General features: G+C 49.9%; 3 protein-coding genes across 11 annotated transcripts in view; 1 reads left to right on the top strand and 2 right to left on the bottom strand.

Annotated features, from left to right (window-relative positions):
- The window catches only part of grapa (GRB2 related adaptor protein a), an 11,864-nt gene extending 6,503 nt beyond the window's left edge, over window positions 1-5,361 (bottom strand). Inside the window, exons 1-2 of one of the 2 annotated variants that reach the window (XM_018764554.2) lie at window positions 5,054-5,361; window positions 1,983-2,073 (exon numbers count right to left, since the gene is read on the bottom strand). In XM_018764554.2, the coding sequence (XP_018620070.2) occupies window positions 1,983-2,019 (37 nt within the window). In that variant the 5' untranslated portion in view covers window positions 2,020-2,073; window positions 5,054-5,361. Of the gene's footprint in view, window positions 1-1,982; window positions 2,074-4,212; window positions 4,378-5,053 lie in introns of those variants that run through there. The other variant, XM_029254474.1, reaches the window with a different exon arrangement.
- Window positions 3,770-22,050, top strand: epn2 (epsin 2). Of its 6 annotated transcripts, none has more exons than XM_029254473.1 (9): window positions 3,770-3,866; window positions 9,309-10,118; window positions 13,347-13,459; window positions 14,466-14,567; window positions 14,903-15,026; window positions 16,204-16,377; window positions 18,339-18,428; window positions 18,509-18,709; window positions 18,809-22,050. In XM_029254473.1, the coding sequence occupies exons 2-9, from the start codon at window positions 9,524-9,526 to the stop codon at window positions 19,147-19,149; spliced, it is 1,740 nt and encodes a 579-aa protein (XP_029110306.1). In that variant the 5' UTR covers window positions 3,770-3,866; window positions 9,309-9,523; the 3' UTR covers window positions 19,150-22,050. The 6 variants fall into 6 exon arrangements, with proteins under 6 accessions (XP_029110306.1, XP_029110305.1, XP_029110303.1 ...); XM_029254472.1 differs by having other exon boundaries at window positions 18,509-18,724; XM_029254470.1 differs by having other exon boundaries at window positions 18,509-22,050.
- Window positions 19,721-25,017, bottom strand: b9d1 (B9 protein domain 1). 3 transcript variants are annotated; one of them, XR_001966653.2, is made up of 8 exons: window positions 24,797-25,017; window positions 24,463-24,531; window positions 24,041-24,152; window positions 23,698-23,794; window positions 23,474-23,536; window positions 23,228-23,295; window positions 22,056-22,586; window positions 19,721-21,479 (listed from the first exon to the last, which is right to left on the bottom strand). XR_001966653.2 is itself a non-coding variant. In XM_018764558.2 (7 exons), the coding sequence occupies exons 1-7, from the start codon at window positions 24,857-24,859 to the stop codon at window positions 22,441-22,443; spliced, it is 618 nt and encodes a 205-aa protein (XP_018620074.1). In that variant the 5' UTR covers window positions 24,860-25,017; the 3' UTR covers window positions 19,721-22,440. The 3 variants fall into 3 exon arrangements, 2 of the variants coding, with proteins under 2 accessions (XP_018620074.1, XP_018620075.1); XM_018764558.2 differs by having other exon boundaries at window positions 19,721-22,586; XM_018764559.2 differs by lacking the exon at window positions 24,463-24,531 and having other exon boundaries at window positions 19,721-22,586.

Genomic DNA, 25,017 nt, shown 5'->3' with positions numbered 1-25,017 from the left:
TACTCTAGTAGGGGTATTACTCTGGGAGGCTGTTACTCTATTAGCGTCGCCCAGATGTCTTGAGAAAGAGGAAGCAGCCAAATGAGAGGGATCTAAATCCCCCCCCCCTCCACTGGTGACACTGTCTCCAGCTTCCATCTCCCACCTCTAGTGCCACAGCTGTACACGCTTTTACCGGTTCTGTGCCCCACTTTCTCTCCACTACAAAGTGTGGTTCATACCCCACTGGTACTGTATCTTTTCACTGCTCCTTTGCACTGCAGGGATTGGGGGGGGGGTCAGTGCCAGTCCTTCCTGCATAGTTTGCCTCTGCCAGCCCTGCTCAGGGAGAACGTGTAAAACTCCCCACAGGAACAGACAGGTTCGAACCCAAGTCCAAATACACAGCCCGAGAGCTGCGAGGCACCGGTGCTACCTGCTGTGCCACCGTGCCACCCATGTTGAAGTTGTGCTTCTTATTATTATTACTATAAGAGACGCAACAACTCGGCTTCCTGTTGGTCTGCATAGGCGCACTCAGCGAAGAAGTGACAAGACCAGGGGGTGATGGGTTCAGCTCTTATCAGATCAGCTTCTGAATATGCTGAAAGTTATGGCAGGAAGTCTGACATCCTTTAGAACAAGGCATGTCTTCTGATGGCGACTTGCCGCACTCGCTCTTCCTGCCTGCGCCCTCCCATCCCCCTCTGCAGGTGAGCAGCGGCCCACGACCTCTCGCGCACCTCTGTACGCAGGCGACGAACTGCTACACAACCTGTCGGCAACACACACTTCCTGCAAATGCAGAGGGGCAGAGGGGGAGGAAGGCCAGCAGGACATGGCTGTCAGAGTCAAGTGGATAAAATGCAGTGAACAGTAAACACATGTGCACACAGAAACAGCACTGGATAAAAATGGCCAGCAGGCGGCTCAAATCCTTGCTCTTCCTGTAGCGTCCGCGACGAAGGTACTCTGAAGTGCTGTGGTAAGAATAGCCCTGCTGGGCAAATGGGTAAATCAGTGTAAGTCGAGTATGAAAATAAGTGTGATGATGACTCTGCATATGAGCGTGCAGGAAGGGAATGATTTTCATGGGAGCGGGAAATGCGGCTGATTCCCTCAAATTCCTGGCAAGGAAAACGCATGTTGACAGTGAGATCCCCGCCACACACCCCCCCCCCCCCCCCCCCCCCCCCCACGGTCATGGCAGCAAACGTTGCTGTCATTCTGTTTTTTGTGCTGCTTCGCTGCTTGACCAGTGTTCGGCAAGCTCCTTCCCTTCTTTTCTCTACGTTTCTTGTCCGGTCAGGGCTGTCAACGCACTCTGGCTACTGAGAGACAGGCCTCTTTTCTTCACTCTGGGGGCTATAATAGCATCGGGACCTTCTAACAGGCAGAAGGTGTGAAAAACACACAGTGCAGATGAGAAGTGTGAACACATTTTGCCCTTTGATGTGCGTCAGATACGTGGTGCGGTCACAACACTGACCCTCCCCAGCGCGTGTGTTTCGGGGGTGGGGAGCGCACACCCTATGGCGAGGAGGATGGAGGCAGAGCAGGAAGTCTGGGGGGGCAACCCACAGCTCCCCCCACACCTCTGAATCAACTCAGTGACCACAGGGGCACCAGACCACCGGCGTCTCGCACAAACTGAAGGTCTTCCAGGCTTTTGGTGCCCCCTAGAGCCCCATGTGGGGAAGGCAGCTGGAGAGCGCCCTCCGCTGACGCTGGCGACTCGCCACACTCGTCATTCATCATCCTGTTACTCCGCTGAATGGGTGGGTCCTGGTGTGTTTCTCACATAGTGCGTCACCCCCCAAGCCCTTCCGCCGGACAAAGTGAACAAATGGGTGGTAGTGTCATTTCCTACCTCTGCGCTGTGACCCATGACTCAACTGCAGGGGGGGTGATAAGAGCTGAGTGTGCCTGGAAAGGTGCTGTGGATCAGGTGTGTGTGTGTGTGTGTGTGTGTGTGTGTTCTTATTCACCACCACCGCCCCTACCTGCAGGGTGGGGCTGCCAGGTAACCCTTGCATTCATCACCACGTAGAAGGGCTGAATCACACAGTCGTCGTCATCTCCGGGACATCCGCCCTGTGCACCAAACACGCAAAAATAAACTCCTTGCTCATATTTTTGAACACTACATTCCTTACTGTTATGTATCATTTTTACTTTATCACTTCAGGGTAAGTACCTTCAGAATACTGCAGCAAGAGGGGGATTCAAACCTGGCACCTTTGAGCCCAAGGCAGCAGCTCTAACCACTGCACCATCGGTTTAATAATTATTATTTGCATTGTTCACATAAAAATGATCATCATGTCATTATTTAATAAGACATATAAATCCAGTAGTTATTATTTCTAAGCTTTGTTCAGCTCATAAGTTTGTCTAAGGCACCTTGGTTTGGCATGAATAGTTTTGTTACTGTGCTTTTTTCTCAAGATTTATGTATAACGAGGCACATTTTAAAATAAACCTTAATATGTGGGATTTCACGTTTTGTCTTCTACCACTTTTATCCTCTTAGGCCATGATCTGTGCTGACAAGAGTGTGAGATACTTTTTCAAAATACATTCTCAAGGTCCCTCTGAGGACAAATATCAGTAAAGGGTCTGCAAACGGTGTGTTCCTTGGACTCTTTCGAGAACAATGCCCCTTGGAGCATCTTTCATTTCCTTTCATTTGTAATCATATGTTTCATTTATTATTCCGGGCATAAGTGAATTATGGGAACAATCCGGGAGAAATTGCTCTCTTCTGCAGCCTCGCCTTTTCAGAACGCCGTGTTGTACAACGAGTCGCGGTACGGCCCCCAGTCCGCTGTGCTTTAACCGGTCACTATTTCACTAGTCCTCGGCCGGTCCTCAGCCGGTTCTCGGAAGGTTAGAGGCCTCGGTTCTGCAGGACAAACCCGAAACGTTGCTCCCAGGGTGACAGGTGAAGCTCAGTGGAGGGGCTCCAGCAAGGAGCTGCGCTGTGCGCTGGCAAGGGTCTCTCTCTCTCTGTCTGTTTCACTTTCTCTCTCACACACACACATATACAATTATTTATTCGTTTATTAGGGGGCGTGGTGGCGCAGTGGGTTGGACCTGGTCCTGCCCTCCGGTGGGTCTGGGGTTCGAGTCCCGCTTGGAGTGCCTTGCGGCGGACTGGCGTCCCCTCCTGGGTGTGTCCCCTCCCCCTCTAGCCATACGCCCTGTGTTACTGGGTAGGCTCCGGTTCCCCGCGACCCCGTATGGGACGAGCGGTTCCGAAAGTGTGTGTGTGTGTGTGTGTGTGTGTGTGTGTGTGTATTCGCTTATTGGCACGCGTTCCACTTAATGACACACTGTTTTGCACTCTGTACACTGCCACTACTACTCCTACTACTTTGAGAAGCGACGTTAGAGACTCGTTATCCTTTGTGTTTATTACTCTGATTCAAGCTCTTATTCTCATTGTCGTTCTTGTTCCATTAGTGTGTGTGCGTGCGTCTGCTTTGGTCTAGAGAAGCGCGCTGCGCTCTCAGCCGAACAAGCGCGCTTTTCGTGCTCGCGATCGCCCCGCCTCCCCAGCAAAAACAAAAAAAAAAAAAACAACTGTCACCCCTCCCTGGACCGGCGCGCGCCATGTTGGAGCGCGTGGGTGTGCGGGGGTGGTCGTCGCAGGGCGGGGCGCCAGGGTACGTAGAAGCCGTGCGTGCGCGGGCACGCTCGAGCACAGAAAGACGTACACGCGTACTCAGACGTTTACGTGCACGGGAGCGCGCGCGAGGGCGCAACAAGCTCACGAAAGCACCCCCCCCCCCCCGCCCCCATCATACCCCACCTCGAGCGCACGCAGAAGACGTTTCGGGGATACGCGCGGCTCGCGGGCTGCTGCCCGGAAAGAACGAGAAACGGTGGGTTCTGTTCATTATTTTCCTTCTGCCTCAATTCATGCGGGGCCGCACAGTTACGAAGTTAAAGAGTTAAAGCTCGTCCGACACGGGCACCACCAGCATCACCGCCCGGGCCGCGGCGGCCTGGCTGGCAACCCGGCCAGCGCTGGGCTGAGCCTCCCGCCCGGGCTGAATTATTATCGAGTCCCTCCGCGCCGGCCTCCTTTAGCCGCCACCGCCGGCGTCCCACAGCCGAGGCGCCCAGGGGGAGACGCTCCTTCGCCCGGCGCTTGTCAAACTTTGTTTGGCTGCTTGCGTCGAGTCGTGCGCGTCTCTCCACGGCTCGGCTGCCCCGCGTGCGGCTCACCGAGAGACGGCTGTCCGCTGCCCTGAGTGTGCGTCGCCGTCGCGTCGCCGGGAAGGATCATACATAGTGAACCTTCGACTGTCACACAGTCCAGACTCCAGGTTCCAATATACAATTTTCTTTTTTTTTTTTTTTTAAACTTCAGGCGCAATTCCTGGTGACTCACTGACTGGTCCGTTGCATGGCATGACCACCATGCCATGGCCATGGCATGTGTTACCTGGATTAGTATCTCATCATTGTGCTCGTTAGCTGCTCGCCTCGCGCTCCGCAGCTAGCAGCCGTTAGCTAGTCGGTTGGTGTGGCTCCGTCGAGGCCAGGCTGAGGCTCAGGGCGGGCAGCAGCAGCAGGCGCTGAGGCGGGAGGAGACGGCGGCGCGCGGGCTTCTGATTATCATCATCATCATCATCATCATATATTCGCGGTGGAAGCGAACAGACAGAAGCCAAGTTGAAAAGGGACGCGGCTGCGGACTCGTCGTGTTTGAGAAGGGGACACGTTCGGTTCGGTCAGGAAAAGTGCGAGTGGTGGGAACGCCGTGGTGGAACAGGTAGTGGCGCGCGCGGCGCGAGCGCGAGACGTCTCCTCCTGTGTTGCGGGCGCTTTTTTTAGCGCGCGCTGCTCGATCTCAGTCAGTTGGCCGGCAGTGACTGACTGAGTAGCGGCGGCGGCGCCGGTGTTTCGTGGGGTGCGAGTCGGTCGTTCCCGCGGATGTGACCCCGGGGCGCCAAGACAGGAGGCCGCCCTCCGGCGCTTTTGTCCTCCCGCCGAGACCGGGGCGGGGTGGTCGTGGGGGGGATGATGGAGTCAGTGGAGACAAAGGGCCTGAGGTGGAGCGAACCTGGGATCGTGGCAGAGGCTCCAGTCAGTGGGGACTGCTGGGGGTCTAGCTGAGGTTCCCTCGGCCTCTGCGCTGTTCAGGGGCGGCAGGACTGACCGCCGAGTCCCTCGCCACTTCACTTGGTGGTTCTGACCGACCTCTTTTACTCTCGTCAGTCAGTATGTTCTAGAATACGAGGGCGAAGCAGCTTAAAGTAGTATCGTGAAGGGACTTTGGGCCGAGAAGCGTCCGCCCCGGGACCGCCCTCCGTCTCTGGAGGCGGTCCGCGAGTGACGGAACCGGCTGGGTGACCGCGGCACGGCGGCGAAGCAGGTTCGACACCTTGTGCGAGCTCCGATTTATTATCGCCGCCGTAATCTGCTTTAACCTTCTGACGTGGCACGCTGGTAGGCTTTACGTTCCCAGGAAGTGCCGTGAAGCGTTGCCCCCGATGGAAGGCTCTCCCGGAACCCGGCGCCCTCCGTGATGGTCGTGCTGCGACAAGTCGGTGTGGTCAGCAAGCGGTCTCGATCCCGACCCCAGGTGTGCTCTGGATCACCCCGGTAAACGTGCTGGACTTTGTATGGGGAAGGGGCGCCAGGCTACTGCCGTTCGAGTTGCATCTCTTTCTTGAAGACGCACACACAGACCTCTGATCCTGTGCGATGAAAGTGGAAAACATCATTTAGTAGCGTTGATCCTTTGTTCGACTCCTTTAGCAGGAGCACGGTGAGTCAGACGTGTTTGCCGAAAGGCTGATAAGTTGAGATAATCGCACTGCGACATATTTGTCTGTAGTTGGAAGCATTTGCAGGTGGCCCTCGCTGCGCTCTTTGCGCGCAAATCTGCGTGTGCCTAAATCTGAGGGAATCGCAGTTCTGTCAAGTATGGTTTGTGTCGGTGAGTGGAGTTTCAACTTGAATCGGTTGGTTTTTCATCGCAAGTTACCGTGGCTCGTTCGATGGTGAGGTGTACCGGTCAACTAGCTTCTTAGATCGTGCAACAGTGACTTGGTGGAGACCATCTTTTTGTGGCCCGTGTGGCCTAAAAGCCTGTTTCAGTGCGTTAGTCATTGTTTCGCCAACAAATTGGTCATCTTTTTCCTTAATTTGAGACTTTCGTGAGAAGTTATGGAGAACTGTGGTGGTTCGCTGACCGTCCTCTGTTCACGAGGTCTTCGTAACTTCAGCAGGTTTACTCCTCTCAAATGGACTTAATGCAACTTGTTAAAATGTGTAGATAAGCAACTTTGGATGGAAATGCTGATGTCTGCTATTGGTTCATAAATTGCTTCATTCGCTTGTAGCCTCTCGTACTTTGCATGCAAAGCCTGGTTGCATCATGGAGAAGACAGTCATTTTTGACATAGAACATTTCTGTAGTCGCTGGAGGCTGAAAACCCGTAGGATCGATTTGAGGTGTCTGCTGACACTGGTGGAATCCACTCTGGTCCACGTGCTTGGCGTGAGCACAGAGGGTTGTAGATGTTTCTGGAAAAGCTGCCACCTGTTCCTTTGAGTCGAGTTTGAGTTGGGTTTTGTGGGAGGTGACCTGTCCTCCTCATGTGGGAAGTGTGTGTTTGTGATTTCAACTTTGATACTGCTGTGTTGAGTCAGCCGAATCGCCACCCGTACAGGTGACTGAAACGTTCTAGAACTGTACACCCCAGAAGAGCATCATACTGTGTGTGTGTGTTTGTGTGTGTGAGATGCACAGCTGTGCTTTTTGCCTCTACTCTTGTCCTTGAGTTAGCAGCACATCTCAGATTTTTAATTCCACAAAAAGGCACATCTGTGTTAGTGGGACAGAAGATTGCTTTTTGGCAGCGTAAATGTGTGAACAAGTCAGCCTTGTTTTCGGTAAATGTCATACACTTGGTAAAAACAGGATGGTTTCAGAACCCTTCCAGAGAAATGTAATCCTTGGCTTTGTTTAACCCCAAATACTGATTTGTGTCAATCTTTCTGCAGAGATCTCAAAGCAGTGCTGTTGACCCGTAAAAACCAAAAGCTCAGTACATCACAAACACCTATTTTGATTATTGAAAATATTTAGTGTAAATGTTTGTATGGTCATTTCTGTGTCAGTTTTCTGCCAGGTATGAGTTGACTCTCATTGATCAGAATTTCCCAACTATTTGTAATATACCAACTGGGACAGCTGGAAGTGCAGTGGTTAGCGCTACTGCCTTTGGACCCAAAAGTCACAGGTTCGATTCCCATCTCCAGCTGTCGTAACCTTGAGCAAGGTACTTGGCCAAAATTGTTCCAGTAAAACTATCCAGCTGTATAAATGGGTAAATAATTGTAGAGAGATTAACACTGTAAGTTGCTATGGGGAGAAAGTATCAGCTAAATGAAAAAATGTAAATATATTTGGGGGAAAAACCTTTATACTGATTTGTCAGCAGAACAGGGTGTGCTTTACAGTTAATGCTCTAGAATTGTCTGATAGTTGATACTTTTAAAAAATATCAGTTAATTTTAACCTGTTTTTTAGAGTGTAGCTGAAGTATTAAAATGTTGGCTTTTACTGTAGATGACCTTTGGTCTTTGCTCAGGTTGCATTAAGACTTGTATATGTATGAAAATGGGTTTCATTTTCAAGGTGGTTTTTTGTGACAGCTTCCTGTGTCCCTCTTGACCATGAAACGGAAATGGGGTGGTTAAGGGTGCGTTCCTGACCTGGTCTTCAGACCGATTCCGACACACCAGATTCTGAGACTCTGTGACAGGGCTGGGCTTATCCGGCAGTAATACCGAGCAGAATACACACTGGGGGGGCTCGGCTGGCTGTGTGAGAGACTGTTTTTGTGGGGGGGTAATAGTCCTCATTGGTCCACTGGTGCTGAGTCCCCCCTTTCCTCCTGTGTGAAGGGGACTGAATAGGTGATTAAGGCAGCAGATGTTTCATTAAGGCCCTTCAGTATTCATGCGTATGCAGGCCCCGGCGGGGGGGGCTCACTGGTCACTCCGCCGGACAGAAGGAGTCACATTTCAGTGCCTTTTAATGAATTTACGGTCTGTGCCAAGTTGTTTTGTTGGGCCTTTCCTTTTCCCCCATCCCCACCAGTCTTCCGATTTGTGCGGGGGAACAGGAAGTGTGGTCTCCGCAGAGCTCCAGGGGGTCCGTTTGGGCCAGGAAATCTGTCGCAGTACAGGTTTGACTGCGCGGTGGGCACCGAAACCTGTCAACCTGTCAAGCACCGGTTGTTTGGATACCTCAGCTTGACTCTAGTAGGTCAGGGGTTCGTGTCCTTGAGCGCATCACATGTAAGTGATTAAACCAAAAACATGATGGCAGCTTTAATGAAAGTTGGATCGAAGCAGGAGGTGGCAAATAAATGAATTTGTTGAGTCTGTGCTGAATGGCAGTGCAGCCTGCGGGTCAGAGCTTTACATTCGACCCTAAAGGCCACTGTAAAGGGAGGGTTAGGGTTATTTCTCGGCAGTCGGTCGGGGCACGGAGGGATTCGAATGCAGGAATGCCGAGTGACCTTTGACCTCCGAAGTGCTTTATCAGCTTCCTGCTACCATGTTGGAGGAAACGGTCAGCAGAAGTTGAAAGGAATGCATTGCGGGAAGTCGGAGGATTGAAAAGATTGCGCTAACAGTAGTCTCATTGTGGAGCTGTTTGGTTGTGCAATATTGATCAGCAGTGGGGCCTAGGATGGGTATCATCTGGACTGAGTAATGTTGCCTTGTGCTTTTTTTTTTTATTATTATTATTGATTCAGGTATGGAAGCGGATCTGTAAATTGCCATTAGTAAGCTTTGTGAAAAGGTTATAGGTGAATTGCATTCAGATCCAAGTAGAGAAACATTCGCGTGGTTGTGGACAAAATGAGTTAGCACAAACATTACACCAGTCTGTGGACGGAAATTACTGTTTTGGTTTGCGTGGAAATTGAGCTACTCGAGTGATCGTTTGAATACGGGCTCTCGGGAGCCGAAACAATTCAGCTTTTCAGAAGGGCGCTGGGGTGATACTTGAGCAGAGATTTGGCAGCTGAGGAAGAAGCCAGAGCCTTTCTGGGAAGCAGTTGTCACTCCAAAACTGTGTAGCGTTCAGGAAGGCCTCTTCCTTCCTTCCTCCTCCTCCTCACACCCGTTTCAAGCGCAGGTAGCGGTAGGTGATAGTCCATGGTTTGTCATAAGCACTGTGGAATCTTGGAAATGGGACCTTGTCAGGGCAGGTGGGTATGCCTTGACTCTCTGTCCTGGGCCTCCTGAGCTCTGCGTGCTTGTGTGTCTAATACTGTGCTCTTCTGTTCCAGGTAATGGAGGAATCCCTTTCACCCACCCCCTTCTCTGTGTGGAAATGGTTTTAACAGGCGTTTGTCTGGAGACCTCGGAAGTACAGTGAAGAAGAATAAAATCTTTACTGCGTGAGACTAGGTGCAATAAGACGGATTTTTTACAGCATTTTCCCCCATAAAACAAACGTTTGAGACTTGAGTTTCTCCCGTGAGCACTGCCGCTAGCCGCAACCATGCCGAGCTCAACAATTCGCCGGCAGATGAAGAACGTGGTGAACAACTACTCGGACGCAGAGAAGAAGGTGCGTGAGGCGACCTCCAATGACCCCTGGGGCCCCTCGAGCTCGCTTATGTCAGAGATCGCCGACTTGACCTATAATGTGGTGGCCTTCTCGGAGATCATGAGTATGATCTGGAAGCGGCTCAACGACCACGGGAAGAATTGGCGCCACGTGTACAAGGCGCTCACGCTCTTGGACTACCTGATCAAAACAGGCTCAGAGCGCGTGGCGCTGCAGTGCCGCGAAAACATCTTCGCCATCCAGACGCTGAAGGACTTCCAGTACGTGGACCGTGACGGGAAGGACCAGGGCATCAATGTGCGTGAGAAGTCGAAGCAGCTGGTGGCGCTGCTCAAGGACGACGACCGACTGAAGGGCGAGCGCTCACAGGCGCTCAAGACCAAGGAGCGCATGGCGCAGGTGGCCACCAGCGCGGGCAGCAGCGGTCACATGAGCTTCGGCCGCGGCTCCAGCCAGCCCAACCTGTCCACCAGCTACTCGGAGGAGTACGGCCGCTCCGAGGGCTCCCCCGCCTCCTACCATGGCTGTGAGTGAGCCTCTATGCTGGGGTGAATGAAGGGGTGGGTTTTTTGGTTTGGATCAGCCGGTTTTAAATCATTAGCGGTTACAGATTTGATAAAGATTTGTGGAAGGCTGAAGGCTATTCATTGTGAGATTATAAAATGGTTTCTGTTGTGTGTCTGTGTGTGCACGCACCCACCCTTTTCCTTTTTTTTTTTTTTTTTTTTTGCTACTGGCAGTCAAATCAAGTAAAGCCTGTTTGTGTCCATTTGTTGCTGGAGTTTGTGGCGGGTTAACCATTTCTGTATCAGATAGCCCTAGCTAACTGCTTCTCCAGCATTGGAGAGCAGCCTGCTCCCCGTTTCATGTTCCTCCTGGTCAGGCCAAGCAAAGTTTGCTCCTTCTGCTCCATCTCCCTCTGCCCCCCATCCCCTCCAGCCGTGCTCCATGCTGGAATGTGACATTCCTGAAATCCCAGCGGCAGTGCCTCAGCGATACGTGTTACTGGGATTGAAGGGAGGAAGTAGGCTGAGGCCCTGTGTTTTTTGTGTGTGTGTGTGTGTGTGTGTGTGTGTGTGTCCCCACTCCCTCCCCAGGGAGATACTTAGACCCAAAAGAGTAGATAAGAAACAAGGCAGCCTCTTAGAGCTGCAGTTAGCCCCCAGTGAAAGAGAGCTGTGCTCTGTGGGTGTGTCTTTTTATTGTGTAACTCTCCAGAAGATGTTACTGCGCAAGGTGACTTCAGAATGTTAGTTTATACCATCTGCACAGCTGGACGCTCACCAGAGCTTGAGTACATTGTTGATGGTAGAGCCGGAAACTTGCCCCGCTTTTCCTGTAAGAACCCTCCACACCCCCCAGCTCTAGACCACCTGCTGCCTTCCTGTTGTCTGCAATGCTTTAGCTTCCCGTGGGTGTTTTATGGCTGAGGCAATAAGGTGATCTCAGTGTGGGTTGATGGACGTGTGTGTGTGTGTGTGTGTGTGTGTGGGGTGGGGGGGGGGTGTTTCTTGTAAACGTGTCCATTGCTGAATACAGATGTCTGACATGCTGAGTCATTAAGGTCGGGGGAGGGCAGGGAAATGGGGAGCGAGGCAGAGTTCGGGTGTCAGCAGAGGAATTGTTCACATTCCACTGGAAGTTTCCTGTTGTTCTTTCAAGGAAATGCCACGGGTTTTGTTTAACTTCCGCTTCGATAAGTCCTGTAGCCAAACTGATGGTAAGACTGGTTGGCAGGTCCTGCTCGGTATCTTTATTGGGTTCTGTTCTGCTTGGCATCCTGTTTGGGTCCTGATTAGGCACCCGAGTACATCAGTAGCACAATAAACAGGTGCAGAAAAAGTTACAGGTGCACAGGACCTGTTGGCTAAAACCTGATGGTTTAGTGTCTAGATGAGCAGGGCGCTAGTCACAAAGCCAGGTTAACACTGATTGATGGTATGTTCTCACTGGTTTAGTGCAAACAGCTGGTGGTGGGCGGTTCCTGCCACGTGCTCTCCTTATGACTGGACCTTCCTCGCTCTGTCATCCTCACAGAGGACGCAAACAGCACTGTGTCTCGTCACCCTTTCCCCACGTCAGCGGTTTCCAGTTGCGGGTGGAACAGGTGACTGGCCGACAGACAGACTGCCTTGTTGACATCAAAAGACGTGAGGCGAGAACATAGCGGATGAGGTCCCAGCTGAGTTGCGTTCTGCGCGGAAACTCGATGCCGCTGCGGTTGCGTAACATTCCCAGAAGTGGTGCCGCTGTGTATGGTGATCCTCTCGGGAGCTTCGGCTGCTTACTGTGAGGAAAACACGCTGACCCTGGATCGGTGTGGTCCCATTAGTGTTGCTCTGTGCCGTGTGAGGAGGAACAGAAACTGACCACGGATCAGCATGAGCCTTCAGCTCATAATGGTTTACGTCAGTCGACTGTAATTCAGTTTCTGATGGAGGAGGGTAAGCAGAGCTGGCTTTGAGACTCAGGTGAGTTGCTTTCCAATAGGTCTGTCCCACGTTGAGTAGGTGGAGCCTTGAACCTTTATGGCTGAAATCCCAAAGGCCCTTCTTTCTCCTGTGTTCTTTTTGGAAGCTGGTAGAAGTACAAAACTTCCTAGCCTTTTCACATGCGACTACTGTTGTAGCTGGTGATGAACACACCATTTTGTGTTGTATTTGAAGACCAAGAAAAAAAATCCCCAGGAGGTTCATATGGTCACGATTGTTTGATCGCAGGTGGCATATTGATCCCTGCTAATCAGAGCATCAGGTGACTTGCCAGCACTTGGTACATGGGCTGCATTGCATGGCAACCTGGAGTTTGACAGTTGCATCGCATCCTGGCTCTTCCATCAGGTTGTTGGTTAAATATTACTGCTTCTTTTCAGCTGTGGAGAAACATTTTGTGCTTGAGGATGCTTACTCAACTCAGATCGCCACAGTTCACTTGGGTTTCTAGAAACGTTTCCCTCCTTTTGAAGGTAAATATAGTGGACCTCCATAAACATCCCTGCGAAAAGGGATGCTATTACCTAGCTGTATAAATGGGTAAATAACTGTAAGCTTGTAGTAACTGTAACCCTAACATTGTAAGTCACTTTGGAGAAAAGTGTCAGCTAAATGTAAAAAAAAAAAATAAATGATCCAATTTTGAATGCCAGGGACACTGACAGTCATAACCTCCTGTCACAGTGTCTTCTGCAGGTTTCTGCTAGTCTGCAGTTGGCATTTGCGGCTCGCTGCTTTGACCCTTGGGCCTCCTGGCTCGCTGCCACTTTTAATCCCGTTTGCTCAGCAGCATGTTGTCTGCACCTGTTCGGCCACCGCACCAATACAAGCTGGCCATCGAGAGCATATGTTTCTAGTCGAAGTGCCTCTGTTTATGGCACTTTTGTTCAATTGCTCTGCCCTAAAAATGTTGTCACTGTGTGTGTGTCTTTGTGTGTTCATGAAAACGTTGAAAGGCTCTACTTGGCCAGTGGGAAGAGCAGTTCTGCCCCTGTTTGAATTCCAGAGTGTTAGAGTGCTTGAGGCTCAGTTGACCTCCTGGTAGCACTTGCTGTACTGCCATGCAGTCAGACACACGGAGTCATTTCAACGGTCCGTTTCCTTTCAGGCTAAATGCCGGAACAGCTGTTTTCCATGTATGGGGGTTTTTTTTTTTATTTTTTTTTTTTTAAAAATGAACTGAACCGGTCAAGTCCCAACTCCAGTTCTTCGGCCACCTGTCGAACCTTCCCTGTTGACCCATCTGTATTGGTCTCTCCCAGCTACAAGTCCCAATGCCTCCTCGGAGCTGGAACAGGCCCGGCCTCAGACGAGCGGCGAGGAGGAGCTGCAACTGCAGCTGGCCTTGGCCATGAGTCGCGAGGCTGCAGAGCAGGTATGGCATGTCTGAATCTGACATCTCACTGACTGCCGAGCTTGAGAGTCTGCTGTACTAAGGCCAAGCAGAAGGGTGTTGAACAAAGTGCGATTAGGGGAAGGCCTTCCTGTTAGTAGACTAGCTTTTATACACGTTTCATTTCAAATGGTCAAGGATGTCCAGTTTTGATGTCTACAGTTTTGCATCTTCTTGGCTATTTCTATACAGATTTATTCCATCTGCACACCCAGTGCTTCAGTTTAGCTGAGCAGTAATGCCCAACTCACAGATTTATACTTGGACTTCTGGCTTCGGGCCCAGTTTTTTGTACCAGTCTCTGCTCTTCTGCCCTGGCGCTTCCTTATGGTGCCTCACTGACTGGGGAAAGCAAGTATAACCTGCTGTTTCTTGCTCCACCGGACAGGGCAACAGGATAATGGGGCAGCCTTTGTCTTGTCCTTGGCTGTAAACACTTGTTTTCATGCAGGGAGAAGCTGAGGACAAAATGCATATTTTACTCACTCAGTACCACTGTAGATGGGACACAAAGTGAACAGACACGTTGAGTGCCTTGGGGAACTAAAGCTGCTTATTCCCTTCGTAGGGTAGGAATTAGACTAGACTCTAACGATGTACACTAATTTGTGGCATGAGTAAGGAAGTTCCAGATTTCCTTTTGTCTTTTGGCACACATACCAGAGTTCTTGTCCACATGGAGCTTGTCATCTCAGGAAGGGCCCTGATTGTGTCTGATCACAGTAAGAGGTAGGGAGGTGATTACCTCTCCTTGGGAGTTTCTTTAATGCAACCCCTAGTGCTCCCACCCATTGTTGCGACCTCTCATTGAGGATAATCAAAACACAAAACATCTGATCTGCTTTTCCTGTGCCGTTGAGTCTTCACCTTCCTTGATTAATTTGCATGTTTGAGGTCAAGCTCGTTGTTCAGGGTTTACAGCAGCATGGTTCTTCAGGGACTATCGCATGGCTGCTACCTTTAATGCCCTGTCACTCACTGATTTCAGGAGGAGAGGATGAGGCGTGGTGATGACCTCCGTCTACAGATGGCGCTAGAAGAGAGCCGCAAGGACACCACAACAACAACAAAGTCAGTGAAGAAGAAGGAGGTGGGTTCTACTGATGGGGGGGATATTTTCCCACACAGATGGCAGCCATACTTTGGCTACAGGCCTCTACATGAGTGAAGAGCCTCATGGGAACTGAGTAGTTTATTTTTGAATGACTGCAGTACATGGTGTTTATTGGCAGACTGACTCTTAAGCTCTCCAAAGAACGTGCGGTTTCACTGCTTCTCCTTCCCATCGATATGACTTTTTAGAGCCGTGTTTGTAGACAGTGTGAGCATGACAGAAGTTCTGGAAAGATCTTTTCCCCCAAACTTTGAAATATTGGTACCTGAGGGAAAGGTTGTCATTGTGTTGCTTTGTGTCTCTTTGACCAGCAACCGCAGTCTTCCCTAATGGACTTGATGGACGTTGTACCCCAAGCCTCCCCTCCAACCCATTCCATAGACCCCTGGGGAGGTGTGTCCAAGGCAGCCAGTTCAGACCCCTGGCAGTCCTACGGTAAGCCTTGCCCCATACCCCTCTGGCCACACACTGTTACTCGTATGTCCTGCTTGCAGTCTCCTTCCCTCTTTTCACCTCCACTGCATGGTCTTCAGTCTTCGACTATTTGTCATATAGATGGCAAAGAGTAGAGGGAGAAACTACTTTGGACCGCAATGGTTTAAACTGCCAAAGACCAGCATGTGTTTTGCTGCTGGGATGTGGGGCATGCATTAATTCCTCATAATCACCTTAACAACCTGTTTCAACTAATTTAAGGACTCTGCTTGATGTTTAAAGACCAGAGACAACAGTCAGACCAGAGCAGCGCGCATGTTGCACAGTTTGGACTTTGATTTCGAGGGTTTTTAGTATCAGTATTACTCTGGGTGAGAACGAGTCTGAATTGAGTTGAAACATGCTTGCGCAGGTCAGGGTTTGCATGGCATGGGTACATAAGTACTCCAGTTGACAGCCCCACCCCCAGGGCATCCAACGGCGGCACTTGTGCGTCGGGCCTGCACTCAGACCAGTTGGGGTGCATTCCAGCGCGCGCGCGCACGCACACAAATGTCCAGGAGAACCTTGGTGAAGTTTTAGTGTGGCTGTACAACAATTGCCAATCTGTATTCTCTGTACACAACTGATGTGTCATGATGGGGGTGAATCAAGTTTTGCCTGGAAATATTTACTGAGCTGTATGTGGTTAGAGCCTCCTTTGCTCTAATAGCAGGGTTCTGCTAATCTCGCAGGCTGAATAGTGAGAAAATTCCACCGCTGGGTGTTGGAGATGTGCTTGTGAATATGTAAAGGAGGTTTTCTGATCAAACATGATCATTGTGCTCTTAGTCATGTACTAATTGCTGTATTTTGCTTGCTTGCTTCATGGCATGCATGCACACACACACACACGTCAAGACTGACAAATTTACATTTGCATTTATTCATTTAGCAGATGCTTTTGTCCAAAGTGACGTACATCTCAGCAAAAGAACAAATTTTGAATTCCACGATGGTTGCTGTCAGTGGAAACGCCACCTGTGTGTGGCATGTAGAAGTGGGCTCAGGATCAGTGTAGAAGTGTGTGATCCCAGCTGTGAAAACTGTTCAGCATCTTGTGGCACGTGTCTGTGCGTTAAGCCAGCACTCGTTCTCCCACTTCCTGTTTCGCTGAATGTTTGTCGCATATCCTTAGGTACAGCTTCGAAACCAGCCGCCTCGCTGGATCCTTGGGCATCGTCCTCCAGCTCAGCCTCCGCCACACCCATCAAGAACGCTGATCCCTGGGGGGCGTCGGCAACATCTGCAGCTGCCACTGCGCCAACCGTCGACCCCTGGGCACCAACGTCTGTCCGAACCAAGACCGCAGGTTAGGAGAAAAACCTTCGTCACCTGTTGAGTCCCCTAGTGAGTGTGGAAAGGCAAACAAGTAAAAAATTAAACCGTGACTCTGCCCTGAATTAGTTGTATTGATAATTGGCCCAGGTGGTTTAGGTAGAACCGAGTGGAGGCACATCTGTTGGACCCGTTCCACAGGAAAAGTGGCATTGTGCTCCCTTGCCCATGCAGAGATGCAGGCCTGGTGGCAGAGCAGTGCGAGCAAGCAAGCACATGCTGCGAGATGGGGGGTGGGCTAGGTTGGGCGAGCACACGATTGCCAAGTGCTTGTCAGCAAGTAGCTATCAGAACGGCTGACGGGGAGGTGCAAGCTAAGGTTCCCATTGTGAGGGTATGGATGACGGATCGAGGTAGCAGTGGAGAACTGAAGTAGTTGGACCAAAAAGGTTAATTTTTCTTTACTGAAAGGTGTTCTTCAAAACACATTAACCCCAGCCAAATACAAAAACAAACATTAAGTTACAAAAGAACATAAGGCCTGTGAACCATGGGCTTAACCCCTTGTATCTGCAGCCATACTCAGCTCTCCTGTTTGCTGTATGAGAGCCCATCTGCCTGAGTCTGTATAAGTTTTCATCGATTGGCAACCATCCACTAGTAACCTAATAAAAGCTTATATAGCAGTAACTCCGCCCTTCTGGCTACACCATAACAGCCTCAACTTATTCCAACGTGCATTTCCCCAAAAATTACATCCAACATAAATACAGACACAAGCCATACAAAATTCTTCTACTATAAATATTGTGGCGCGCAGCGCCGTGGGTTTGGATGGGGCGAAGGAGGACGCGGAGGCAGCGTTCATAACGAACGGTTTATTTAAACACCAACACAAAGGGAATAATGCTCTCGGTCCGAGGACCCCTTTTCCTCCAAGACCTGCGCTTACAGCCAGCCTGCCTTAGCGCCCCTAAGCTCTCTTTAACACAGTGGCAGCCAGTCAACCCACCATTTCCCCCCGACGTAACCCCAGCGGTTACGAACATTATTTACAAATTTCCCATAATGCAACTATTTACACACACACACACATTTTCAGAACCGCTTGTCCCATACGGGGTCACGGGAAATCGGAGCCTACCCGGTAACACAGGGCGTAAGGCCGGAGGGGGAGGGGACACACCCAGGACGGGACGCCAGTCCGTCGCAAGGCACCCCAAGCGGGACTCGAACCCCAGACCCACCGGAGAGCAGGACTGTGGTTCAACCCACTGCGCCCCCGCGCAACTATTTACATTAAAGCAGTAATGTGGGTCGTTACAATATCCTTATGTTACAACTTATAAAAACATTTATCCCATTGCACAGCAAAACACCCTTGTCAAGTTGGTTGTGCCCAAGGACTCCCACCTAGAAATACCCCAAATGGTTCATTCCATCTGGTTTGCAATACAAGGTACCAAACAGCACAGAATGCCAGATATCTGATTGGTAAGCAAAAGGCCTACAGGAATGACCCCTAAAAACAATAAATGCACTCACTTTTTACAACCAATTGCATGTACTTGTCATACTTTGATAAAAGAAATGTTAATGGTTAATGACAAATGGACAGATATCGGTAGGCCTTTCCCAGCACCTGATCTACTATTATCTAGTTCACACAGGAAGTGTTGAGTGGAATACTGGACCAAAACAAGCAGTGTAGCAGTACAAAGTGAAATGCATGTGAACAGGCAACAGCAGCAACAAGGTTCAGCACTTCGTTGATGTTATTTTGCCGGCATCTTACTGATTCCTTGCTACCAATTTGCTTGTCACAGCTCAGTCTGTGACACCCGTGCTATGGTTTCGGGGATATAAATGGTATATTGGTTATGATTTGAGTGCAGTCGCATCCCTGCATTTGGATTTGTTTGGATGAACTTTTTGATATTTCATAATAAACATGATGGAATACCCCATGATGCTGACATGTTCCTACCCTTACAGGTAGTTTCGACCCCTTCAGTACCTTGAATGGTACATCCAAAGAGGACCTATCTGACTTTGACAGCCTTCGCTCCTCTTCCGTCAAAACGGGTAGGGAAAGAACGTGCGCTGTGTTCTCACGCTCAGGCTGAACATGTCCCGCTCAACCGCATGGATTCCCTGCCTTGCAGGAGATGCCCGGGGAAGCTCCAGCCTCCCATCGCGGCCCGCCGCCTCCGCAAGCCCCGACCCGTTCGACCTGCTGCCGAGCACAACCTCCCGGAAGACCCCCGAGTCCTTCCTGGGCCCTAACGCCGCTCTGGTGAACCTGGACTCGCTGGTCAGCAAGCCTCCGCAGCTTTCGGCCGCATCAAACCCCTTTCTGTTGACCGGTGCGTCCCCCAAGGGTGTGTCTACCAGGGCTCTTCGTAACACGAAAATGGAAATGGTCGCGTTTGCTTTGTTTGCTATTTTGTCCGTCTCCCCAACAGGCACGGCCCCTCCACCCCCAGCTCCGGTGAACCCTTTCCAGGTGAACCAGCCGCAGCCGCCCACCCTCAACCAGATGAGGGTGAGCCCTATGATGGGAATGGGCACCCCAGCCTTCGGGGGCCTGCCCCAGATGAGCGCTGAGCCGCTGCCCCTCTCTTCCATGGTGCCTGTGCCTGGCATGACCACACTGGCGTCCGTGGGCCACGTGGTGCCTGGCATGGGCGTGAGTGCCCCGTCCTCCTTGTCCATGCCGCAGCCGCTGATGAGCACAGTGCTGCCCCCGTCTGGAGCTGGAGGCAACCAGGGTGCTGCCACCACCACCAACCCCTTCCTGTTGTGAGGCGCTGCCCCTGGCCCAACCCCTTTCTGTTTGAGACACAGCTAGCCCTGCCCACAATAGACAGTATAGTCCTTTGTGTTCTCAGACAGGTGTGCTATTTTAAAACTTTTTGGAGTAGCAGTGGAGTTTACACTTTCACCTGCCAGAAGGTGCTCTTTGGCCTTTGCGTGAGAGGATCCCGACTGCGACTGGTCCCCCCCCCCCCCCCCAAATCAGCTGAAATTACTCGTGTGTGATGATTACCCTGTCACTCAAAGTATATACAGTAGTTGCTCTGCAAAAGACTGTCTAGTATTCATGGGGGTACCAAGTTTTCATTGGATTGCTTTAAAATTAATCTGAAGCTTGGAAATGTAGGAATTCTGCTGTTTTATTATGTTAGTCTACTAAAGCGATCCATTTACTAATGCTAACCTTTTTAATCAGAGTAACTTAAATGTTCTGCGTTGGTGAACACACACTTGTGTATTTCCAGTACGCATAAGTAGACAGACTAGAGAACTCAGTTCAGTTTACATGTAATATTTCATGTTCTAAGCAAGCAGGGATTTTGCACATGCTTTAGTGTGGGTTTTTTTCTTTCCTTTTTTTTTTTTTGTTGATTGTTGGTTCACCATTAGTCCTTAGCTCAAGCAAAACAGCGATCAAACTGTTCCTGCAGAAAAGGCTTCGGCAGCCAAGTGTCACACTCTGTGGCAAATTCTCCTTGGCACTGGGACTTGAGAAAGTGGGACGCAACTCCTTGTCGAGCAGCGCAGACTCTGAGCGCAGTAGGGAGCCCTTTTGGACCTTTTAAAGGACAGCTGTTAACGGTAACACAGGCCACCCTGTGTGTATGTGTGGGTTTGAGTTTTTTTTTTTTTTATAAACTTTATGCATTCAGGCTGGAGAAAAGAGTGATGGGTTGGATTGTGGAGTGGTTATGTGAATTCATTGTTGTTGTCCAGCTAGCTCACTTTAACGGCTCTCTGAATAGTGACTGTTTTTAAAATAGACCTTTTTAATTCTTGATCTTATTGGGCCTGTTCAACTGCCGAGCTCCAGGTCACGCCAACAATCCGAAACATCTACACGTTCAGCAGCTCCAGAGTTTTCAGTGTGTACAGAATGAGTGGATTGTTGGGAAACAAAGGGAAATGGTGGGTTGGATTGGGGGCAGCTTACAGAAACTTCCTCTGCAGCTCTAGTCCCACCGAGACGGAGAGAAGCAGAAGTGGGTGCGCCGCTCTTCTGCTCCTCAGCAACATATCCCTGGTACATCAGACCCTGAAGAGTACATGCCTGTTAAGTGTGTGTTTCCAGAGCTGTGATGGATGGGAGTTAAGTGCAGGGGGGAACTCAGCCTTACATTCTTTGCCTCCCGGAATGGGCTCTGGATCACTACGGTCCTGCATGGACGAGCGGTCGCCGACAGCGGGCACGTGGACGTGACAGAGGTCAGAGATGTCTACCTGCCTTTGCCGTGCAGTTCATGTAATTCAGTAGGTCAGCACCCCCTATGGAGTGCGCCCCTCCCCCCCAGACTGGCATCACCGTGCCGGTCGGTCAGTTTTAAAAGGCCATCACGAAGCCTTGCCTCGGATTATTCTGACCAATGCAGTTTATTGAACTGTTAATTTTAAAGACTTTTTCCTTTTTAAACTTTGATAAACCTTAAAGGGATCTGCCCGCGCTTCACTGTAGTTAGCGGGAGAACTAAACACTGTGCATTACCTTTTCGTTGGACGAGCGGTCGAGGCAGCGGTTTTTCTGCGCGTAGATGGCACTCCACAGGAGAAGCGGATCTCGGCGAATCTGAACGGCGACGCGTCCGTCCAGGCAGCGTCCCACTTCGGCACCGGCCGTTTGCCCTGCCGCCCTGTTACCTGTGCCGTTCTACCCTGCCATGAGTTGTCGGAGAGCAAGTGCGCACAAGCACAACAGAACTGCAGGGTCTTATCACGAAAAGACACTTAACCAAAGTTACATTTCTGGCAATTTATTAAAAAAGGAGGATCTTTAATATTTGACTTTTTAATACCAATTTGTAGATAGTTATTTTGTAACTTGTCTTCTGCCCCGTGATTGGTTTGGTTTCTTTGCGATCACTGCCAACTTGTCCTTTCTTTTTTTCTTCTTAGGTGTCCCCACTAGCACCCTCTGCTGGAACTGTTGCGGTGTAGTTCGGTCCTTGTGCAGCTCTGTAGCAAACTGTGGCTGTGATTCTGACTATAGAGAACTAGCTTACCTACCAACACACATACTCAGGCATAAAGAGGGGGGAGGACAGCTTTAAGCTATCTTTATATACTTTAATCTGGTAGATGTGATGGGCTGAACAGGTTCTTATCCTGTTAAAAAAAAAAAAAAAAAAAACTGCTTATCCTTGCAGATGAGTATACTATAAATATGCAAAATTTAAAGTTTAAAATGAAAGATCTGTGCTCCAGAATGGGGAAAAAAGGTTCTGCGATGTTGTCTTCAACTACAAACAATATCTAGCTCAGATGGTCATGACTGTCTTTCCTGTAACCATCCTAAGTCCTTCCCCCCCCCCCCCCCCCCTTCTCTCCACCTTCTGTTGCCATGTACTCATGATGTATTTACTGTGCAGAACTAACATTGTGAACATGCATATTCAAGTCTGGTTTTTTTTTCCATGTTACCGTGTCTGTATATTTACCGACTGTTTCATATTACTGGGAGCAGGCTGCTTTTTATGGATATGTGCTCAACTTGTTTGGCATTATAACTGTATAATATAATTTATCATTTGTATTATTGTAACATATTGTTCTGTGTAATGGTTTTGTAGGAAGGTCACATGAGTAATGTGATGTTTTAACGCCATCTAAACAGCAGCAAGTGACTTAAGGACCTGTAGCTGCAACAGTAAAAAATAAACTATCACTTGAGCTTGTACTTACAGACATGGTGTTGGTGTTGTCAGCATGGAGCTGCCCAACTAAATCGATGTTATCAGTTCCCATGGTGCTCTGGGGGCTGTACCTTACACAGGTGAGCATATAACTTGCATAGAAAAGGAAGTTTTATTATAAATGCATGAAATGTAGAAATTCTGCATCCATTATACAAGCAAAGGTTACAGCCCGCAAACACTGGGCTTCTGAATCTTTCTGCCCTCGACAACGGGAACTGTGGCAGGGGTCCCTTCGTGATCCGTGGAGGTTGGTGGTTTATGACCTCGTTGAGGCTGGGTACGGGTGTGTGGTCCATGGGAGCTGAGCGTTTCATGACCGTGAAAACAGCAGAGACTCCTCCAGCTCTTCCAGGCTGGGGCGGGGGGATCGGTCACAGGGGGTGGGCCAGGCTTGGAGTGCGGGCTTCTGCGGCAGACAGAGCTTCTGAAGGGGTGGCGTCGTAGCCCAGCTTCTTCATGTCTTTGGTGACGATGTTAAAGGAGATGGTGACCGTGCCTTGAGACCGCACCCGGGTCACTGATGGGAACGTTGAAGTGTTACATCATATCCTGCCCAAGAGCAGTTTGTTCCCCACCCCCAATACAAGCATAGCTAATTCAGCAACATGTCCTTTTGGGTTAGTTTTAGCTCTTTGTAGGTTCAAAAAGGCAGCACATAGCAGCGGGGTGGCACACACAGCACCCTTAAATGCCCCCGCGTCCTTTCTATGGCCACAATAGAGCCAGTCCGAGCCTGTTGCCTGAGCTATTGTGTAAACATGGACTTTTACAAGTGTTTGAAGTGTAAATCTGTGGGTGGGGTTCGTTCCATATTTAATCTGATACGAGAAGCGAGAAGGTCAAACCAGGAGACTTGCACAGCTAAACCACCTCCAGCGAGGTGTGTCACCTCAACACCAGGAAGAGTAGAGTGATTACCTAATCCAGAGATCGAGTGCTCGGAACTTTGGCAGCAATTCATGCGGTACTGAAACTGTCCTGCTGCCAGAGCACTGTCTGCCATACTGTGATCTCTCTCTCACTCACACACACACACACACACAAAAAAAAAAAAAAAAAAAAAAAACTGGAGCAGATTTGATGGGAGACCTCAACAGCCACAGTCTGACGCTACTGAAACCACAATGCTTCTGGCCAAGGAGAGCGCAGATTACCTACCTTCCCTCCCTTCTCCCTGAGCAACCACTTTGGGGTCAGTGAACTCTGGACGCCGTCCCATCAACCAGCTGTAGACAAGGCAAGGTGTTAAGACCCCATGCAGGAGGATGAATGCAAGTAAAATGTTCACAACACAATGTGACACAGTAACTGGTCGTCATACAATACACCAAATGGTGTAAAATCGTGTGGGTGCATTTCCATCATTTGAAAAAATGGAAATTGCCACCTTGATGGCATATTTACCTTGTGAATTTCTGTAGTCTGGAAGTAGATTCAGGAACAAACATGGGGACAGTTCTTACATGCCTGGGGGAAAATTTTTATTATTTTTTTTTTGTTGTTGAAAAAAGTAATTAACATACCTGATAATGGTGCTTCTAGAAAACAGCGTGAGCCTTGGTTGCCCAGCTGCTTTTGCTCCCTGGTGCACAGGACAGTTCGATGCTTAGGACAGGGGCAACACTCACTTGCCAGGGGTGAGGGGGACGTGCACGGCCCCGTAGCCTCGAACCACGTCATTCCCGAAGGTGTCGGGGCCATAGACGCTCACCGCGATCTGAGGCCCTGTGTGGTAAGAGAAGTCCGGAACAGGTCACAGGTGCCGATGGGCTGTTCATCTCCAAGGAGTTCCTCTGCTACTGTTCTGCTCGTTAAAATAACTGCGTATGTGCAGGGTTCTAATGCCAAGACACCGCCAAAAGTCAACAAGTAAATATGACTGCCCTAAGTAACTAAAGGAATGTACTTTATTTCATAAGAGGGAATCTTATTGTTCATGCCGGCAAGCAGGGGAGGGGACGGCGTGCTCACAGCCAAATGGGTTTGTGCTCTTGAAGGTGATCTCCAAGGGGAAGTTCCACACCAAGGCGGGTTGGGTCCCCTGGCCCCGGCAGGCGATTTGGGAGATTCCTTCTTCTAGACCCTACACGTGCAGCAAGAGTTCAAGATCACAGCCTAGCAGTTCTTTAGGAGAGAAAGTCCGTGGACAGCAGCGTGCAGGCTTGACGTGATGAGACCGAGTCCGAACCACACCTCCCATGAGCAGCAGGGAGGAGGGAGCACATTTCCTGTGAAAACCGCCCATACTTGGTGTGAATACCAGGGACATAGGACTACACTTCCCATGAACACCAGCGAGAAGCGACCACACTTCCTTTGAAACCTAGGGAGGTACGACTACACTTCCCATGAACACTGGGGCCTGCTGGTGCCCCTGTGGGCCGTTCACTCACCGAGGTGGGGGCCCAGTCGTTCCCGTACACAAAACAGTATTTGCAGTAAAGATCGTCATATTCTGGAAACTGAAACAAAGATTTTCACCTGTTAACCGTTAAACTTATTCGGTCAGTGCAACGAGTCCCAGACAAAAACGCAAATAGAAGAAAATATGAATTTAACTGCAAAATAAAATGATCAGAAATCCGTAAAGAAACGAAACGTGTATCCCTTGTACATTTCGACACTGTTTCAACACAGAACACTAAAGGTGGTGACAACAGAGAACGTCGTCTGGGAGTCGGTGGATGTTAGCCGTGCTTGCTAACAAAGAGCCTCTCTCATACTCACGTTTGCTCCTTCTATTTGCCCGTTTATCATTACAAGAAACACGGATGGGTTATTTGTCGCCATTGCGTACTTATGTAATATATTACAGCGACCAAAATAACCCCGTTCCCGCTTCCTTCATCGAGAAAACATCAGTAGTCGTAGTACCCTTATAGACGGCTGGCCACCCGTTGCTAACAACTCTCGGCGTTTCCATACGGTTCCTCATCGGAGCCATACAG

Source organism: Scleropages formosus, chromosome 8 (assembly GCF_900964775.1).
Source record: "Scleropages formosus chromosome 8, fSclFor1.1, whole genome shotgun sequence".
Classification (NCBI taxonomy): domain Eukaryota; kingdom Metazoa; phylum Chordata; class Actinopteri; order Osteoglossiformes; family Osteoglossidae; genus Scleropages; species Scleropages formosus.
The sequence above is the reverse complement of the archived record's forward strand: the minus strand, read 5'-3'. Positions and strand labels throughout refer to the sequence as shown.

Bases quoted from the DNA above. Each gene is read 5' to 3' on its own strand.
- b9d1 (XM_018764558.2), bottom strand. From the start codon at position 24,859: ATGGCGACAAATAACCCATCCGTGTTTCTTGTAATGATAAACGGGCAA. The intron at 24,532-24,796 runs GTGAGTATGAGA...TCTTTGTTTCAG, and splicing joins GGCAAATAGAAGGAGCAAAC to TTTCCAGAATATGACGATCT. The intron at 23,296-23,473 runs GTAAATATGCCA...CCTTGTCTACAG, and splicing joins AGACTACAGAAATTCACAAG to CTGGTTGATGGGACGGCGTC.
- epn2 (XM_029254470.1), top strand. From the start codon at position 9,524: ATGCCGAGCTCAACAATTCGCCGGCAGATGAAGAACGTGGTGAACAAC. The intron at 10,119-13,346 runs GTGAGTGAGCCT...GGTCTCTCCCAG, and splicing joins CCCCGCCTCCTACCATGGCT to CTACAAGTCCCAATGCCTCC. The intron at 18,429-18,508 runs GTAGGGAAAGAA...CCTGCCTTGCAG, and splicing joins CTCCTCTTCCGTCAAAACGG to GAGATGCCCGGGGAAGCTCC.